This window comes from Colletes gigas, unplaced genomic scaffold, assembly GCF_013123115.1.
Source record: "Colletes gigas isolate AHSC1104 unplaced genomic scaffold, ASM1312311v1 Colletes_gigas_Sc00023, whole genome shotgun sequence".
Lineage (NCBI taxonomy): Eukaryota > Metazoa > Arthropoda > Insecta > Hymenoptera > Colletidae > Colletes > Colletes gigas.
This window is the reverse complement of record NW_025106652.1, coordinates 350184-369634: the sequence shown is the minus strand read 5'-3', so window position 1 is coordinate 369634 and position 19451 is coordinate 350184. Positions and strand designations below refer to the sequence as shown.

The 19451-nt window shown below is 33.9% G+C and overlaps 3 protein-coding genes, 1 long non-coding RNA gene and 2 other non-coding genes across 9 annotated transcripts in view; 2 read left to right on the top strand and 4 right to left on the bottom strand.

The window, feature by feature from the left end:
* LOC122401248 (beta-1,4-glucuronyltransferase 1) overlaps positions 1 to 1409 on the bottom strand; it is a 59325-nt gene extending 57916 nt beyond the window's left edge. The window contains exon 1 of the mRNA XM_043403270.1: positions 881 to 1409. The gene's annotated coding sequence lies outside the window, so the exon portion shown is untranslated. The remainder of the gene's footprint in view (positions 1 to 880) is intronic.
* Positions 1410 to 5712: 4303 nt separating this feature from the next.
* Positions 5713 to 11154, top strand: LOC122401225 (carbohydrate sulfotransferase 4-like). Of its 4 annotated transcripts, none has more exons than XM_043403218.1 (8): positions 5714 to 6318; positions 6845 to 6972; positions 8295 to 8342; positions 9152 to 9285; positions 9360 to 9595; positions 9668 to 9866; positions 9969 to 10148; positions 10272 to 11154. In XM_043403218.1, exons 2-8 carry the CDS (start codon positions 6853 to 6855, stop codon positions 10591 to 10593), a joined length of 1239 nt encoding a protein of 412 aa, XP_043259153.1. In that variant the 5' UTR covers positions 5714 to 6318; positions 6845 to 6852; the 3' UTR covers positions 10594 to 11154. The 4 variants fall into 4 exon arrangements, with proteins under 4 accessions (XP_043259155.1, XP_043259153.1, XP_043259156.1 ...); XM_043403221.1 differs by having other exon boundaries at positions 6845 to 7038; XM_043403219.1 differs by lacking the exon at positions 5714 to 6318 and adding an exon at positions 6696 to 6772.
* A 99-nt stretch (positions 11155 to 11253) lies between these two features.
* LOC122401226 lies at positions 11254 to 13715 on the bottom strand. The gene is made up of 7 exons (XR_006259429.1): positions 13627 to 13715; positions 13169 to 13232; positions 12430 to 12569; positions 12182 to 12241; positions 11964 to 11992; positions 11714 to 11771; positions 11254 to 11533 (listed from the first exon to the last, which is right to left on the bottom strand). It is a non-coding gene; the product is annotated as an uncharacterized LOC122401226 (long non-coding RNA).
* Positions 13300 to 13366, bottom strand: LOC122401330. The gene has a single exon (XR_006259434.1). It is a non-coding gene; the product is annotated as a small nucleolar RNA SNORD31 (small nucleolar RNA).
* A 998-nt stretch (positions 13716 to 14713) lies between the features above and the next one.
* Positions 14714 to 18147, top strand: LOC122401232 (DNA repair protein complementing XP-C cells homolog). The gene is made up of 5 exons (XM_043403229.1): positions 14714 to 16493; positions 16580 to 16785; positions 16862 to 17126; positions 17203 to 17371; positions 17488 to 18147. The coding sequence occupies exons 1-5, from the start codon at positions 14829 to 14831 to the stop codon at positions 17838 to 17840; spliced, it is 2658 nt and encodes an 885-aa protein (XP_043259164.1). The 5' UTR covers positions 14714 to 14828; the 3' UTR covers positions 17841 to 18147.
* An 824-nt stretch (positions 18148 to 18971) lies between these two features.
* Positions 18972 to 19044, bottom strand: Trnav-cac. The gene has a single exon. It is a non-coding gene; the product is annotated as a tRNA-Val (tRNA).
* Positions 19045 to 19451: the final 407 nt, after the last annotated feature.

Below are 19451 nucleotides of genomic sequence, written 5' to 3'. Positions count from 1 at the left end.
GTTCCATTAGTTGTTTATGCTAAAGAATTTTGCAAAAGCAGGACGCTTTCTGTAATTAAAATCTCGAGAAAGAAAAGTTGCTAATAGAAATTGGTAAATATATTCCGCTTCGATGCGTGAAGAATGCGTAAGTTAATGCAGTAAATGCTCGGCTTAACGGATTTCGGATTCAATGAATGTCGGTACTACACCGAATCGTATGCTTAAAATTGAATAATTTCTTAAAGACTGTTGTCTCGACCTAGCATCTCTTCGAGTGGTGTCAATGTCTCACTAGTGTATATTAAAATAAACACGAAGGACGACGAACTAAATCATTCCTCTTTCGAATGAAATAAATTTATACTTCGTTACGATCGACATAGGTTAAACTTCGTTTTACAAATTCTTTAATGATCGATGTATTTCGCTACGCAAAAATCGACAATCAATTGAAAATAATGCTATTAACGCAGACCTAACCCCAGACGGCCTACGTGAATTTTTACGGTGGCGGTTGTTCCGTCGTAAGAATAATAATACGTGTTCAAATAATAAATTTTCCTCTCGTTTGCAAGCGATTAGTATTCAATTTGGCGACCACCTTATTTTTATGCGTTTCCTAATTCCTGATGCGTACTGTGCCCGTACATAGACTAAATTACTCCGATGTTCGACGAACTTTTGCTTTTCGTACAGGAACTATTTTAAGGACAACCCCATCTCCCAATTAATTCGCTAAATCGAAATTTTATAGGACACTTACTCTTCCACCGGCATAAACAATGACCTGGGAAGTGATTTTCGCGAAAACATCGTCGAAAAAAAAGCGGTGGAACTGGTGTCGCACCGACACACCACGAAAACGTCCAGAAACCGAACACGAACACAACGAACTTACCTTAAGTCGCTTCAGCGTGACATCTCCGTGGTTCTGGATTCCAGAAAAATGTCGTACTTGATTTTTCGACCCTTTCGCCTTGATCAGTCCTTCGCAGCTTCCACTGCACACGCACCACGAAATATCCCGGTCACGTCCAGTCACAAAAACCACGAGACAACGTGCATCGCGACAACGAACGCTCGAGTTCCACGTCTCTTTCACCGGTGGACGTTTTTTGGCCGTGCAACGATACTCGTTCGAATTCGCGTATATTCTATCGCACGACCCGCTGCTCACGAGGTCTCTCCACCACTTCGAGAATATACCCCGCAAAGCTGCCGAGTTTTCAACCCGCTCCGTGAGGGAGAGACACAAAACCATGTAGAGGTAGACGGATACGGACGGGTCATACGCGCGTGTCACGGTCCGTTGCTAACGATGCGACTCAAAAATCTCGAGTTAAGAGCGTGACATCGTGCCAAAGAGAAAGGGGCCAGAGAGCGTGCTCCGAAATATCACCTTCCTCCGACTCAACTTAACTGCGCTGCTCGAGCAACAGCATCCGACTGGTTCGCTGGGCCCATCAACGCCATAGGCACGCACGCCGTTACGACCCCTCCAGAACCAACCACCAGAGGGCTACGAACAGCTGTCCATTCCCAAACCTCACTCCCTTCGAAACTGAAACTCTTTCGCGTTTAAATATTATCACTGAATTCGAACCCCTACCGAAAAGTCCGAACAACATACTACGAACGAAACGCATAGTTTCGGCTTTTTACCTTTCTACTCTTTTTTTTTAAATATTTTTAGTTACTCGTATACCTCGTCTGTGGTTACGCGTCATAGCAATTAGTGGCGACATCTGACAAACTTGTCGCACTGTCGGTAATACCGAAGACGTTATCGCGACCACAGACGAGATGTATGAATAGACCTTTCACCTTATGGACTTTCGCGGCCGAATCTGACTGCCATACCGACCTGAAAATTCGGAGCTGATTTTAGCGGCCTCTTCTCATGGATGGCGGTTAGTTGAGAAACTAGGCACTGAATTAGTATTGATGGGCAGCCAGCTGAGTGCGTACGTAAATACATGTGAGTTGATTATGGGAGGGATTGGAAAAGACAGTGGAGTATTATCAGACGGCAGACCCGTGCCGAAAGGGAACTGCCCCACCACTCACACACACTAATGCCAACCACCTTGTATATGAGTTCTGGCGTTTCGTATAGCTTCGTAGATTCGAGAAAGGCGGCGAATGTCAGTCTATCCTTCTTGCTCTCAACACAGCTGAAATTCGATCTCGCATATTCTCGAGCCGAGATTCTCGACTGCCTAGGCATTTTTGACTTTCCGACCTGTGTAGGCATATACAATGTATAAGCAATATATCATAATGAAGAAAAAATTACAAAAATTTGTTTTTACGGAAATACACGTTTTAAAACGATAATATTTTATGAACATATTTTAACCCTTTGCACTCGGTTGTCCCCTCTGAGGGGACATGAAAGTTTATTAGTGATTAAGGAGAATGAACTGATTTCACCGCAATTTTTTAAGAAACACATGTTTTCCTGTACTTTCCTATTAAAATGGGAAATATTCTATTAAAATGAGAAATATATCAGCCGTTTTTACGTTGGAAGTGGAAGGATTGTCGAGGATGGTCAGAGGCGTATGGTCGGATTCAAACACGTGGACAATAAACGTAACTATATAAACTATATTATTTAATGTTTACTAAAATTATTTAACATAAAGAACATAAAACGTAAACGTAAAAAACTATAAACGTAAAATCGAAACTTCATTCAAAGTCGAACCATTCCTATTGCTATCTTCGTTATAATCTAAATAAATTAACGTTCTTTGTCGGACAATAGAATGAATAATAAGCTACATATTCCAAATGTAGGCCAAAGAAACCGGGACTGCATTATTTGTTCCGACAGGAAAACACCAGGAGAAAGACGTCAAACAACATTTTATTGTGAAACATGTATAAATCAACCTGCTATGTATATTGGGAATTGTTTCAGAATTTACCATACCATAGAAAATTATGAGAAATAAATTTTTATTTTGTATTGTAAATATGTGTTCTTCAATGTCCATAAATACATATAAACCAAATTTCAACACAATGCCTTACTTGGTTCCAAAGTTGTACCATATAATATCACAAATATCGCTGTTACTACAATGAATTCTATCTACACTTACGTGCCTGTTATATATACATATACGACTCGCCGATTGTTGACAAAAAATCTGCAGTATGTATACGACTCGCCGATTGTTTATTGTTTCTATAGATACATCGAGGCGGCCGGCAATGAATGCGTATAACAGCTGTGCTTAAAAACTCGATTTGTGTAGCCGGCCGCCTAACGGCGGCCACGCATTCATTTTCTATTTCAATTTTCTTTATTGATATTATCAGAAGTGGGAAAGATTTCAGCCATTATTTCGACAAATTTAATTATTAGATCATTAGCATGATATTGTCGACGGAAGAAGAATTCACCTAAATAGCCTACATAATGTATTTGGCGAGTTCCATACTTCAGAATATTCGAACCTTTGACAACAATGCAGAACTAGATTTAGCTCGACACATTATACATTATTTGTCGTCGGTTGTCATGCCGACTAATACAAACAAGAGAAAAAAGCAACGATCGTGGACTGATGCAATGCAGAGCCACAGATATGTACATATAGACAGAATTCATTGTAGTAGTAGCGATCTTTTTGAAGAAAAATCTCGGAAACTAAGGCCGAGCGGCGGTTATATGTATAGGAAAAAGTTGCTCAAAATGTTGATTTCTACAACATATTCAAAAATCATCGAAATCGGTGAGACCCGGCCTTTTCTAAATAATTACCTCATTTTCTTTCAATAATTCTCCATTCCAAAAATTCTACAGTATTCTTACATTTTTTTATATTTTAAAATTTTCCCATGTTATTAGAGAGTAGATATACGATAAAAGTTATACAACTTATAGTTCCTAGCATGTATAACATGTATATGTATACATATAACGCATGGTCGCTTCGTATGGAAAGTCAATGAATCTTCAAAAAGCGCCCAGGTCCGATTTCGAGAAATGTAAGGTCTGTCAGTCACGATGGCTTTTGTCGTTTACTGACGATTCGAACGGTTGGCGATGCCAGGCTTGCTTTCGAGAAATGTAAACGACGTCAGCGATGCAAGAGCGAGAAGGAAAGCGAGTATCAGCCTGTTCTTCTCGGCTCTTCCGAAACTCAACGAGCTCACGTACACGCAATTGAGCATAGTGTGCGAAAGCGAGGAATGAGGAGTTTCCGGGGCCCCGATGCACAGTCTGATTAAACTGATTTCGAGTCGCAAATACGTTTCTGCAGAGTTATTTTTTTAATAAATGATGTATTACAATTTAAAATAAAAAATAGAGAATTTGCGGTGTACGTATCAATGAAATACATCCTTAGGAATTTTAATAATCTTGAAATTTTTAAATACTCTTAATCGATTGATTTCTCCAATGAAATTAATCGATTAATGTCCAATGATGGACCCTACAGCTTTAATTCCGTTAAAAAATAATAAAATTTATGTAATTTTATTTTCTGTCTCACTTCCTCTTGTGTTAATTTCTGAATCTGTTTATAACGTAGCGAGTGACACGAAAATGGTAATGGGGTCCCGGGACCCCAGAAACTCCGGCCGAAAAATTACATTACGTGAAACGTCTATTCATATATCTCGTCTGTGATCGCGACGCCGGTAATTTTACTTGTATCGACCATCGGCAAAAAACATTTGGCGTTGCGATATATTTCCACAGACGAGGTATTCGATGTGATATCGCAAAGGACGATTAGATATAACATTTTTTAAAAAAGCTAAGATTAAGTTTGGATCATAGTTCAAGGTGTAGGAAAACACCTGTATTGTCTTGTTTGTATGTAGTGTGTAGTGTATATACGAATAGTAAGAGTCGGACAGTAAGATAGTTAATTAATATGTATCGACGTGAACGCAAATCGATACGAAAATTTCGTTTATCCTAAGATTCCTTTCTACATTTTTTAAATTTAGGTATATTTAAAAAATTAATAACAGTTCTATTCGTAAGTAACTCGGAACAATCGTGGTTGAAAGGATTATTTGTGGCCACTCGCGGACAACATTGTGTATTAGAAGTAGCATTCACTCTTTCTCGTCGGGCGAGTTTTGATATGCCATTCTGAATTTTTATAGGTCAGGTTGAATCTTATTCAACGTAAGGTGTTCGCGTTCCCATGAGTGGACACAAAAATCTAAGGCTGTCAATAACATTGGCAAGTAGAATTTGTCATGCTGCGTGAAAACCACTAGCACTGGTCTGTTACAACCTTCCGCGCGAATATAGCTGTACGCAGATTGCCATTCTACAGGCGGAACTTTAAACATTAATAACTTTTTAACGAAGCCTCGATCAACAAATTGCTATTCTTGATTTTCGTCTTATTTTTGCCTCTAGAATTTCCCATTAAAATTTTCCCCACGGGTGGCCAAACACCCTGTATAACTCGTAATTAATAATTTACCATAAACCTTTTAACTTTCGTAAAAAGCTATATTCTGTTCTATTTTTTACTCAATTTTTATTCACAAATAAATTTATTTTTCTCCTACGATGTTTACAGTTTCTAGACCTATCGAACTTCCAGTCACCAGTTATCATTGTAAATATTACTTTTAGGATCAAAGACTAGGCAGACTAATTTCTTTAATCAAAACAACTTTATCTGGATTAAATGTGTGCGTTTAAAACGACATGACAAACTAACGCATAGCTCGATAATGATACATTCATCCAGGATCTTGAACGTCCTGTTACGCCTACCGTTCTTGGACAAAGTCCAAAAAAAATTTGATATACTACTTGATAGAAGATTCTTACCCACCATTTCGCCCATTGCGGCGATCGATTTGTTTGAAAACTTGCGGCAAGCCGCATCGAATTAAACTCTGCAACGCGATCAAATAATCATAAACCTTCACTCGATAAGGATTTGCCGACCTAACGTGAGGTTGTTGTTCGCAAGGATTTCGGTCTTGACCGGTTGACACCTTTCGTAATTTAATCACAAGCGACCAGTGTCGACTGTTAGCCACTGAATCGAATATCTTTCGGCTTTTGAGTGCCGTGCTCGTGCCTTGATGATTGAATACGCAATGGATTGTACGCGCTTATGCACATAAACTGACGTAAACACAGGGCTCATGTAGTCGCCTTAACCGCAATACGTGCTTCTCTGCGTCAGTGGGCCATGATGAACGCTGCACGTTGGTTGTATACTTCCCGTTGTCACTTTAAAATGTCAAGAAAAATGTAAGATCATCTTCGGCCACGGAAACAACCTGTGTACAATTTAACTGGAAACCTCCAAATGCAACGAACTGCTCGATCCTGAGGTAAGATAAATTTAAAATGTTTTCATTTCGATCGTTTTCATCGAAATTCCTTCGATGTCCATCCGTTAACTGTGCGGTAAATCATTCAAATGACTAACGTTCTTTTCAGCACCATGATTTATTAAGAGTTGTTCCATATCAGCCAATTCAATTCTATACCAGAATTAAAAACATTGTCCTGTCATTGTTATTGCATTTCACAAAGATTAAAAACGGGACTTTTATGGAAATGTCTTTTTACGTGATTTAAGTTTGATGATAATATTGATAATAGATAGTACTAAGATCTGCTTATCATTTATCATGTAAAAAACACGATTCTTTTAATGTGACTTTCTTCAGAGCAACTGATACCATTGTAAGCTTTGCCTGGTAGTATTCCATTATACTTTGAATGTATAGTTTCAATGTTATATTATTGCCTTATAGACATTAAATTGGAGAATGATATAAAGTCAGTAAACATTATTTACAATTATACTACATATTTTAATATTGATAATGTAGTACTATACTTTTTTTACAGGACCAAGGATGTCAAAACGGCTGAGCTTCTATGGTCTGATAGGCCTGGCGTCCCTTTGCATCTTCTTCTTAGCATTTAATCAACGCTACAGCAGCTATCTCGAGCATCGACTGCAGCCGGTGATTTCGGTCAGTAAAAAATCGGAGGTGGGGATTGCTCTAAATTGAGTCACGCCAAACACGCTCTTTCTGATGGTAAAGTCTAACTTTTGCACCTAACTTTTTCCACTTGTACGCTAATAATGAACTTTTTGAACCATACAAAGAGTCGCCAGCTCTCTTTCTCCCTGTTTCCACATTTCCTTTCCCCTTTTTCTTTCACGCAGCATTAGAGACAACGATTATTGGCAAACTTTGGAAATATCCTGCTTAATGTTGAAGAATTACTGGGGTAATTTATTATTAACTAAAAGCATTGCTCTTGTATCATACAAAAAATTAACAAATATTTTGTAAATGTTTAATATTGCATAATTATTGTAAATTGTCCAATTTTAGTTACCTTAAGTTAATAAAAATGTTAGGTGATTATATAGGTTGTTCATAAAAGTTATATACAAGCAAACATTGGGCGATTCCTTATAGAAAAAGTACGAAAAAGTTATAAAATAACACGTTTTCGTTCCGAGCTTTTCGAGAAAATCGAGATTGAAAATACACTTTGTATATATGTATTGTCGGTTAAGATATTGTTCGTCGAACGATTTATAACACTAATCGTGTTTATAAACAATGTTTATAAAAATTCTGTAAACATCGTTTACAAACAAAATTCTACCATATATCAACATATGTACGAAATGAATATTCAAACTCGATTTTCTCGAAAATAAAATCTTGAACGAAAAAACATTATTCTATATTTTTTTTATAAGCAACTGCCTAGTGCCTGTTTATACATAACTTTAACACGTTAACTGCCAGTTTAAAATCCTGAAATTGTTTACGAGACCAAAACTTTCATTTTACCTCATTAAAAACCTCATTAAAATTTACGAAGCCTATTAAAATTTATTTTCTTTAACATTTCAACTTGAGAATTCGTTGTTATAGTTCTACTGTTAAAAGTTCTGTCACCCATATATGGGTGACGTGGCAGTCAAAGTGTTAAGGGACACTCTTTACATAGGAAAGTGGTAATAATAAAAAGATACGTATGCGTATGTATAACAAAGCTTTATATGTATGTTACTTAATTTTTACGTCCTGCACGTCATCCACAATTAAATTTCTGTTGCCAGTTTATATTTTTTGTAATGTACATAAAACCAATTAATACATATATGTATAACTTGAGTTGCACTGTTGCACTTTTTTTTAACGTTAATTTACCACCTACATAGAGAAAGAGGGAGAAAGATATTATCCTGGTTACGTCAACAGCATTTTCATGTTCACAGTGTAATATGCACAATCAGAATGCTAAAATATAAATATTTTCTTCGATATAGGATGTTGAGATAAGGTCCCGCATCATCAAAATTCAGGAACCAGTAACGGTAAGCACACGTGCATGTATGCATAGATTTATGTATTTTTGTCATTCTAAATTGATAAAATAAAAATTATAAAAAATCTAATTAAATCTTTAAAATAAGTCTTTGAAAGTGTTTAATATAGTTCGTAACAAAGGGCAAAATTCATTTTTTTCCCCCATTAATATAAATTAATCAGTATTGTTTAACATATGAAATTTTTGATGGTAAATAATCCACTTTTTGTAGTAGGTGTCAAGAATTTTGTTGAAATTGAAATTCATACAATTCGTGTAAAATTAGAAAGGGAGAAGTTTGATTCATTGTTTTGCTGATATCGAATTTGTTTAAGTAATAAACGGACTGTACAAATGAATATTATCTCTGAAACTAATATTCGTTTATACAACCCGTTTTTACTTAAAATAGCAAAAGTTGCAAAATTCAGAAAACTACATTTCTCAAGTAATTCCGAAATCAGCGAAACGACGACTTAACATATCTCCCCCCTTCTTTCTCTAGGTTTACATGATCATATTTCAATTTCAATGGAATCCTCGACATTAATTGCAAAACGTGATAAATATGTCGTGAAATGACTCATACGTATTAATGAAATTCTAATATTTATAAATAAAAATGTGCAATAGGTGAGTATTTGCTGTTAAACATCTTCGTTTCTAATAAAACAATTAACTCTTAATACGTTTAATATGGCAATGGGAATAGACAATATAACGAATCGTACTATTTGCTACTGCTTTTGCTTCTATTGTAAATTTAAATTATAAAAGAACTAACTTCTAAGTACAAATTACGCATATCCTTTACAGGCATACTTTAGGGGATCCATAGAAAATGTGACACTTTCTGAAATACAGGAGGTTGTGCATCAACAAAGAAAAGCAATCGAAAGGGAAATGGAAGACTACAAATATCCTAATGGAAAATATGGTGTTAATATTAGGTATGTTTCATTCTGAAACTAGCTATGTGTGCATGCACATGATTTTTGAGATATTTATATAATAATGTATACAGCAAATTGGAGGATTTAGTAATGGAGAAAGGAGGAAGACCAATGAGAAGTGTGATTCTGACAAGTTGGCGAAGTGGAAGCACGTTTCTTGGCGATGTCATAAACGCACATCCAGCAAATTTTTATCACTACGAACCTTTACTCGACTTTGGAATTGTGCAAATTAGGGGGCCTCCGCTCGCTGACGAAGCTCTTAGAAATCTCGAATCTTTGCTAAGATGCGATTTTAATAACCTTGGTAAACTTCTATTCCCAAAAATCATATGAGCTCAAAATGTTCAGTAAAATTTATTATTTCTCAATTTTTCAGATCGATATTTGGAATACGGTAAAACGCATCCTTGGGTCTTCAATCACAACACACATTTATGGAGACAGTGTCAAGCACACAAGAGAATTTGTTGGGATCCACGTTTTGTTTCCACATTTTGTAAATTATTTCCGTTTCAATCGATGAAAATCGTTCGTTTAAGGCTACGTGCAGCTGAAAAACTTTTAGAACAAGAAGAGTAAGAATAGTTTCTTTTCTTTTCTTTTTTTTTTTAATTTAAACCTTCATCGTTACACGCCCCGTAAAGAAATATACATATTTCATGCATCGTATACTTCAGTTTAGGTATACGATTAGTTCTATTAATTCGCGATCCAAGAGGAATTTTGCAATCGAGGAAACATCGGGAGTGGTGCCCTACTAAACCTGATTGCTCGGATCCAGCATTAGTATGTGCAGACATGGTTTCAGACTTTAGTGCTGCCGTACGACTTATTAAGAAATATCCACGCACTTTCAGGTATGCTGTTGTTTTGCAATCGATATTGTGCTAAATAGCCAAAATTCGTGATGGACAATGTAACGCACAAATCGTTTTATGTATGCGAATATTGCAATTTATTTTAAAATTTATTTCCAACAGGGTAGTACGTTACGAAGACTTATCTGTAGATCCCTACAGACACGTGAAAGAGCTCTACAATTTTTACGGTTTGGACTTTCATTTAAATGTAAAAAGATTTTTGGATACTCATACAAAGAACGATGTTGGTGGTGTTTCAAGTACCTTCCGCAATTCGAAAGTGGCCCCCTTCCACTGGCGAAGCGATCTCGATTTTGAGGAGGTCGACGAAATACAAAGGGTCTGTTCAACGGCCATGCGTCTATGGGGCTACGTTATGGCATCGAATTCCACGCATCAAAAGGAATTCGATCCCCTAGTGGATTACCAATTGCAGTTGTGACATCCAGCACAACCTACTGTGGATCTATAGTCTCAATATAAATATCACTGTGTAGAACGGTGTTAGCTCGTCTCTGCACAGATACCGAGATTATCACAAGTGCCGTAATTCACATTGAAACAAGAAAGGTGCTGAAAGCTTGTCATAACAAGTGCTTATGAATTCTTACGATTAACTTCTTCGCTGATCTATTTCAAGATCGGCAAGATAGCAAATATTCAACCTTGTACGACCAATGGTGAATCTGTTCCTTAACGAATTTAAGAGACATGCAAGTGCTCTTCGAAGCTTGTTGCATAAACGAAGAACAAATTTCATCTAGAATTTTAGATCAGAGTGTTAGGCACAAGGATTGAACGAAGTTCCTAAGAACCTGGCGTGCAACAAGAAAATATCCATATCAGCGCGAGCATTAAATAAACCTAAATGATACGACACTTTTTTAGAATTCAGAGTTTAATGATCATTGTCAGTATACATTGTAACTTTAAATGCAATAGGATTTTTCACCGAAGTACCGAATAAAGATATTAGATCACAAGCATTTGAATAGTAACAATTATTTTTCACGGATTTTGTGAACTTGTGGGAGTTTTTTTTTTGTTACAATTGCACTTGTACGGTAAGGATAGTATCCACAGGAGAATTAATACTTCAATTATATTTTTATTAGCATGTAAATATTCTGTGGAAGATACATTGTTGAAGTATGATAAATATTTTAAGTTTCATTTACATATATACTTTTTAAACATCTGTTTAAACTTGTTTGCATTAGCACAATTTCGTATTATATTTTAATCACGTAACAGCATCTAGTCCAATAAAGTTTATTAAACCTTTTAGTACTGTTTGAATGTACCACAAATCTTTCACCAAACAGAATTCAATTCCTCAAAGATGATTACAATCACTTTGCATCTTATTTTTTTTAGCGCAACTGAAATGAATATTAATAATAAATTACATTATAAAACTACACGAATAAAAAAATAATTACATTTTCATTTCAGGAAAAATTTATTATCATTGAATTTCATTGCGTATATTACATAACATCATTAGTGACTTTTTTATTTCAAGTAGTTTTTTTTATTTTCAAAACTAAAGAATACTGTACCTTTTCATTGTAAATGTTTTCCGTTGTATGCTGCATTTTTTGCATAACTGTAAAATATCTGCAAAAAAAAAAACAGAAATGAAACGCCTTTAGCACAATTTATATTAATTAGGCAAATAATTTATTTAGTTTAAAACTCAGTGAGGGCAAGTAGAAATCACAGTAATAAGGTCATATTAGCGTATATTTTTTTGCGTAACATCATAGTTTACAATGAAATTACTGAATTGTATTATTTTCATATACTTACTTGATTTCAAAACGGGAGTACATATAAATCTGTAAGAAAAAGTTACTATTAACTTTTTAAACTACAAACACTATTTTATATTTGAGTTGAACCTCTCAATATTTAATCAGATAATAAATTGCATCAAAATTTACTCAGACATATGCTTGTCATGTATAATAGAATCATCATGAAAAAATATTACTTACTCTTTTCTTAAACTAAAAAATATTACTTACGTTCTTTTTTGCATATAGCGGATCATCGAAATTGATTACATTCATAAACTTATTCAACCACTGTAATAACAAATTTTGTTCGTTATCACGAAATATATTGTTCAATATTTTTTTGGCAAATCACATATATATCAGTAAAATAATATCACCACTTATATATGGTAAGACAGGGATAACTAAACATGGTTCATCATGAACTACCTTCAATAAACTTTTTATACACAATAAAGATATTTAAATTGCATTACCTTTTCAGTTCTGTACTACTTTAAATTTCAAGTCATATTTCTGAGTTATTTTCTTTCTGATCAATTTTAGAATCATGATTGCAGTTATTTTTCATTCCAGTTCATGTTGTTATGCATTTAACCATTTTCACTATTTTCTCCTGAAACAATAGAAGACCTATGTTGATCAAAATTATAGATTTAAAAGCAATATTTATAATATATTTAAAAAGTTCAGGTCACACTTTCTACATAATACTTCTGATTGACTGAGGTGGTGTATATTATTCATCATGTTTAATTACAAATATTGATTTTAAAGTCTTTTTAAAGTAATATAATCAGACATTTTTACAACAATTTGGATTTCATTAATATTTGAATGTACCATAGTTTCCAGATGTCTATGAAATATTTTTATACAGGTCTGGTTCATAGATGTTTGGAATCTACAAAGTAGATTTATTAAATAATGAACTACCAGCAAATTTTTATGTAATAAACAATGAAGGTTTATTCTGGTCCAGTTGCCATTTCAACAGTTATGATTAATTAAAAAAATGTTAATACGATTTTAAAAATTAAAACTTATCCAAATTTCAACAAAATCCAAAATATTACTTCAGAAATAATCTTGTTTAGCATGAAATAACCATAAAAATCTTATTATTTTTACTACAGTTATATATATTATTTCTTAAGCAACAAACATTTATGTAGCTATAACTTTATTGGAAAATAAATTAAAGTAAATGCATACCTGTATTACTAGGAGCAAACCAACTTGTTTCATAGTATTGTCGCTCAAAGTTATTCATACTTTCCTACAAATAGACACATACTAGTTAACTACAGGTATATTTGAAATATTAATTATGATTTTACAAAATTTATGTCAGAATAACTGAATCAGTCATATTCTAGTCAGACTGGGGCAGTAACATAACATCATAGCAAATATGAACAAATATTCTTTTAGAAGGTCAACAAAATATAACAATATTTTTATTGTAAAATCTTAGGAAATGAGAAATGCAGCCTATTTGTATTAAACTTCTACAATATAATATAAAGTAATAATATTTAAAATGCGAATCACGTGTAAGCGACCTCGATAAAAAATTTAAAAAAAAACTAAAGATGTAACGCAACAAAGATATTTTTATGTAAAATTGCAAACAAGATATTTCAAATGTATAATAAAAGAATGGTACTCACTAGAAAAATCGCAATCAAACTGAATCAAACGCTCGTCGCACCGACGCGTTCCAAAGCACGTTTCGATAGATTAATCTATTTTAATGCCTGGAGAAACAAAAAAATCAAATTTCGAATAATCAAGAAACTAAATACGAGGAGCATTTGAATTCCAACGTTTATTCAGAATTACATTTAGAATCATAATCATGAAATGTATCATACGAACGAGACTATTTGTGTCATCATTTAAAGCATAAATTTAAAGTGTATTTCAACAAATTAAGAAAAAATATATTCATAAATAGTATGTCACGGGATAACTAATTGAGAAAATATTGTTCTTTTATATTTTATCTAATAATGCACGCGGATAGAAACGGATTACGAGAATTATAAATCTCACTTACCTCTCAACAGCTCCCGAGAACATCCAAAATGAAAGTGAACAACCGCTTTTCAAATCACTACGAACGTTTGGAAGAAACGTCTTGGCTTATGCATAGTCAAGAGTGACAGTCGTGTGGCATAAACGCCATCTGATGAAATTGTGTCGAAATAAAAATAATAACGAACTACGTTATATTTGAAAGAAAACAGCATAAATAATGCTGCTTTCTTTAAAGAAAAGCACTAAAGCATGTTATTAAATTATATTATATATGTATATTACACTGTAGCGTGCTTACATTTAAAATGCAAGTAACTAACAAGCATGAGTGTTGAGTGTTAAATCGAATGACTGCTTATTGCAACTTATAAACATAAACACATTAACTCCCAGCCATCGTATTTCATATGAAAAGTAATCATACTTTTCCTTTTTTCATTTTTCTTTATACACTCATTCGTTTATAAGAAAAATACTAGGCACTAATAATACGAACCATATCAAAAAGTCTCTATCTCAGAGTAACATTACTCTTTGTCATTACCTACAGAAATTTACGGGGGCTTTAACGTCTTTTCTGTTTCTTTTAATTATTCTGTTATGAAACATTGACCTAATATCATAATTTATTTAGTATTTAAAACGTCCCTTGCATTAGTGAATTTGCATTAGTACAACACTGGTCAAGTGTTATGCTCTAAATGAGATGATGTCTCCGATCTTTCTATAATTTTAAAACATAGAAACACGTTAATGTCGACATGTGATGCAATTGAAAACTAAACGATAATAGTAAGAAAATTTGTGGTTACATTTCTTTGAAGTTTGTAAAATGAGTGGTTTATCGGAGGACGACAGTTCTGATAGCAGCAATGAATTTGTGGTGAAACAGAAAATTAATCTAGACTCTAGCTTTTTCGCAGAAAAGAAGCCGAAGGTTCGCGGTGCTTTGCTTAAAAGCGACACCGAGGATGATGTTACCGATGACGAGGATCTAGAAGATGTCAATGAATCGAGTAACATCGAATTGTTTACTCAAGTTTTAAAGAACTTGGAAAGTTCGCAAAATCTCGGGAACATCGATGAAAATGTCAGAAATGAACAGTCGTCTTCAAACTGTTCTGTATCGCAAAAGAAAGAAGAAAAAGTACAGGAATTAAAAACAAAAGCGGAAGATGCTTCGACATCTAATGAAATAAATGAACTCCTGCTTCGAGGAGAGAGTAATAAGAGTTTGCAACATACAAGACATACTAAGAGTACAATTGTAAAGGAAGAAGAAGATACTGTAGACACTACAGAGTATATTATTCCAAAGGATGGCATTAAAATTACACTTCCTGGTACAAGTTCAATAGTGAATAAAAAGAAAAAAGGAAACCAAGATTTAAAGTCCCTTTTACGAAGACGATTAAGAGCTAATCAAATATTAGTAGAGAAGGTAGGATTACTCTGTTGGATAGCATATGGATTTTATTTGAATCAACAGGTAAATCAGCCTGAAGTTATGTCAACCACATTGTCATTAATCACAATGAACAATTATCCAAAGAAGAGAATAGATCTTGTCTATTTAGAAAAATTTACAAAATGGTTTAAGCATATATTTACATTCGAATTTGTTGAGAATAATAGCGATAAGCACATAAATACAGAAAGTTTGTTAAAAGTATTACAAGAAAAGAAAATTTCCGATTATAGAGAGTTAGTATTATTATATGTTGCTGCAATGAGAGCTCTAGGATTAAATTGTCGTTTAGTTGTATCGCTTTGTCCGCCTCATAGAGTGTTTAACGATGACCCATTATTTAAAATTGATACAAAGAAGCAACAAGATAAGCCAAAAAGTAAGTCTCGTACACGTAAAGGTAAAACCGCTTCAAAGTTAAATCAAAAGGACACTTCTGACACAAAAACAGCAGTTAAAAATAGTCCAGAAGCAGAGAAAATTGCTAAATTAGATGCTAAAAAGAGAGCAGCACAAGTTTTTTGTTCAGAATCGCAAAGCAACACAAAGAAAAGGAAATCTGATAATAACAAAGATTCTAAGACCCAAAGCATAGAAAAGAAAACTGAGTCTAAAGTTGTAGAGAAAGAAAAATGTGGATCTAATGTTTGTCAGCTGAAATCTCATAAAGTTAATATCTCTAAAAATGATAAAGCAAAAGAAATTACAAATTCGAGTTCAAAGAATGATGATGAATGGTCAAAATATTATATAGAAGAAGATTCTACAGATTCTGAGGCAGAATTCTACCCTAAAATGAAACGTGTTTTGAAAGAGAAGTTCATTGATACTAAAAAAGAAATAGCACAAAGTTCTAAGACTAGTAAAACGATAAATAGAAAATTATTATCTTCTGACAGTGAAGACGAGGAATTGAATAAAAAAAAGAAATCACAAGATATCTGGGTAGAAGTATATCTAGAATCAGAAGAAAGCTGGATCTGTGTGAGCATAATGGATGAAAAAATTCATTGTGTGGCTGAAGTATATGTAAGTGATCTGAGAAATTACATTATATTTCCAAAGCTATTTATTCCATAGAGTAGTAATGTATACCATGTAATACTTCTTTGCAGAGAAAAGCAAAAAAGCCTGTATTATATGTAATTGCTTGGAATTCTGAGAGTTTGATGAAGGATGTAACCAAACGTTATTGTCCGCACTGGCTCTCGGTTACGCGCAAGCAACGTATCGACGAAAAATGGTGGCTTCAAACATTGTCTCACTGGAAGGAAAGAGATACAGCTATCTCAAAAGCCGAAGATCAGATGTTTTTGCAAAAGTATATTTTCAGCCAAAGATTTTCACTTACCAGAAACTCGATTTTCTTATTCTAATATTTCGTTTTTATGTTGCAGAGAATTAGAACAACCATTACCTAAAACAATCAGTGAATGTAAAGGACATCCATTGTATGTCATTGCAAGGCATTTACTTAAATTTGAAGCATTATACCCATCCGACTGCGTACCGTTGGGATATACTTCTACAGGCGAAGCTATTTACTCTCGTCACTGTGTGCACACACTCTGCTCGAGAGAAACGTGGCTGAAAAAGGCTAGAGTCGTGAAACCGAATCAAGAACCTTACAAAGTCGTCAAAGCTCGTCCAAAGTACGACAAGGTAATAATATCTCGATACGTCTATTTCTACATACTTATTCCCTAATCAAATATTAAACATTATTTTATCGAAATAGTTGTCAAAAATGAAGATCAATAATTTAACATTAGAAGTGTTCGGCGAATGGCAGACTACAGAATATGTACCTCCAGAAGCTAAAAATGGTATTGTTCCACGAAATGAATACGGAAACGTAGATTTGTTTAAAGAATGTATGCTTCCAAAGGGTACCGTCCACATAACTCGTAAGTATTTCTAAAATTACTGTTCCTCACGTGTTTATAAAACTCTAATCTACATTTAAAAGGAATGATAAAAATTATCGTGTTTTGTACTATCAGTAATAACACGACGATAATAGTTCCAGGATTGAACCGTATCGCTCGAAAACTCGATATTGATTGTGCACCAGCCGTGGTAGGTTTTAATTTTGGATGTATGGGCGCAGTGCCTGCTATCGAAGGATACATCGTTTGCTCTGAATACGAAGACACGTTACGAGAGGCTTGGGAAGCGGAACAAGTTGTGGCGGCTAAACGAGCCAGAGAAAAAGTGGAGAAAAGAGTTTATGGAAATTGGAAAAGATTAATCCGAGGTTTGCGCATAAGAGAACGACTGGCTATGAAGTACAATTTTTCGCAGGAACCACAATCGTCTACAGTGAAGAAACGAGCAAAACATAAGAAAACGGATGCAAAGAAGACTAAAGTTTGATCAATTTAATCGGGCATATATAATTCTGTAGAAAATTCGTTTCAATAATACAATTTAAGGATATTTCTCAATCAAAATTTATTTGATATATTATAGGGAATGCAGTGATATATTTATTATTTGGTTATTAGTGGAGTATATAAGTTGTACTTGTGATGTAATATACATATATCGTCGAGGTAGATTGTTGGATCTTTTTATATGTATTTGAAAAAAATTCATAATCGTGCGGTTGATAATATTCTAATTTTTCTTTTGATAATATTTTTCATAATTTATTAAAACACGCGTATTTTTTATGTGTTTGTAAATATCCGTTTAATGATGTTTGGTGATTAACATTAAATAAATATCACATTTAACGAGGTGTGATATATTATCGAGAATAACGAGTACTTAAATTATACAAAATTTGTTAAGTCATGTACATAAATGTATTAGATACTCATTTTTATAAAATTATGTGAATAAATTAATATATTTGTATATAACATGCCTGTGTATATTAATTTAAATGTACATGGGTTGCTTCTAACGCGACGATGATTATTTTTGCCATTTAGGGCAAAACGTCCAAGTTTGTTGAGAAATAATTCGAGATCGACAAATATTTGGTACATACATGCACAAAGGAAAGTAGCAACTATGAATTACTTTCTTTAAATATCGTATAAAGTTGTAAATAATAGCTACCCTTGTGTACAGCATCATGTAAGAGAAGAAACACTTTCTTATATTTACTATCGATTTCAGTAGTTTGATCATAGATTCCAGATCACCGTTTTCTGAACGAAACGATAATTCGAAAACTGCTGACTTTTACCAAGTTTGTATTTCAATTTATAGGTTCGATATACAAGCCTAGAATCCATATTTTTCTTTGATAGACATAAATATAAACAGTTAATTGATTTGCCATTATCCGTTAGTAATGCAATGATCTACAAATGATGTACATATCATCTAATTGTCTCAACTAGATGGTGTTGTACTCGATTAATATTACAATACGCTAATTATTATTTCTACTGGGTACTTTGTACCAAGTACAAAATGTAAAATGACTATTGTTGTTTTAAAGGTATTATTAAATACAGAATATAAATGGAAAAGATGAAAGTAAAAAGATAATGTTTCCGCCCGGGATCGAACCGGGGACCTTGTGCGTGTGAAGCACACGTGATAACCACTACACTACGGAAACTACGTTGTTGGTTCTTTTCTTAAGAGTAGTATTATACTATTTCCTGATTCATACGTAATAGAATAATGGCGGAATTCGGTTTAAATACCTTAGAAACCACACGTCTAAATCCTAATCGTCTAAAAGTTTTACAATTGCAGATAAAGTTACAATTTTTTATCTACGTACATATACAAGGTGTTCGGCCATCCCTGGGAAAAATTTTAATGGGAGATTCTAGGGGCCAAAATAAGACGAAAATCAAGAGTATCAATTTCTTGACTGAGGCTTCGTTAAAAAGTCATTAACAATTAAATGCAAAAATTTCAAATCGTTCTGGAAAAATTATTCTCGGTTGCGGGGGTCAATTACAATGATATATGGTCATTACACATACCTCCCAAATCCTACGCATTTTCGAGAAAAAA

Excerpts from the sequence above, each read along its gene's own strand:
- LOC122401232 (XM_043403229.1), top strand. The coding sequence starts at position 14,829 with ATGAGTGGTTTATCGGAGGACGACAGTTCTGATAGCAGCAATGAATTT. Across the intron at positions 16,494-16,579 it reads ATTGTGTGGCTGAAGTATAT|AGAAAAGCAAAAAAGCCTGT; the intron begins GTAAGTGATCTG and ends ACTTCTTTGCAG. Across the intron at positions 17,127-17,202 it reads CTCGTCCAAAGTACGACAAG|TTGTCAAAAATGAAGATCAA; the intron begins GTAATAATATCT and ends TTATCGAAATAG.
- LOC122401225 (XM_043403218.1), top strand. The coding sequence starts at position 6,853 with ATGTCAAAACGGCTGAGCTTCTATGGTCTGATAGGCCTGGCGTCCCTT. Across the intron at positions 6,973-8,294 it reads GACTGCAGCCGGTGATTTCG|GATGTTGAGATAAGGTCCCG; the intron begins GTCAGTAAAAAA and ends TCTTCGATATAG. Across the intron at positions 8,343-9,151 it reads AAATTCAGGAACCAGTAACG|GCATACTTTAGGGGATCCAT; the intron begins GTAAGCACACGT and ends TATCCTTTACAG.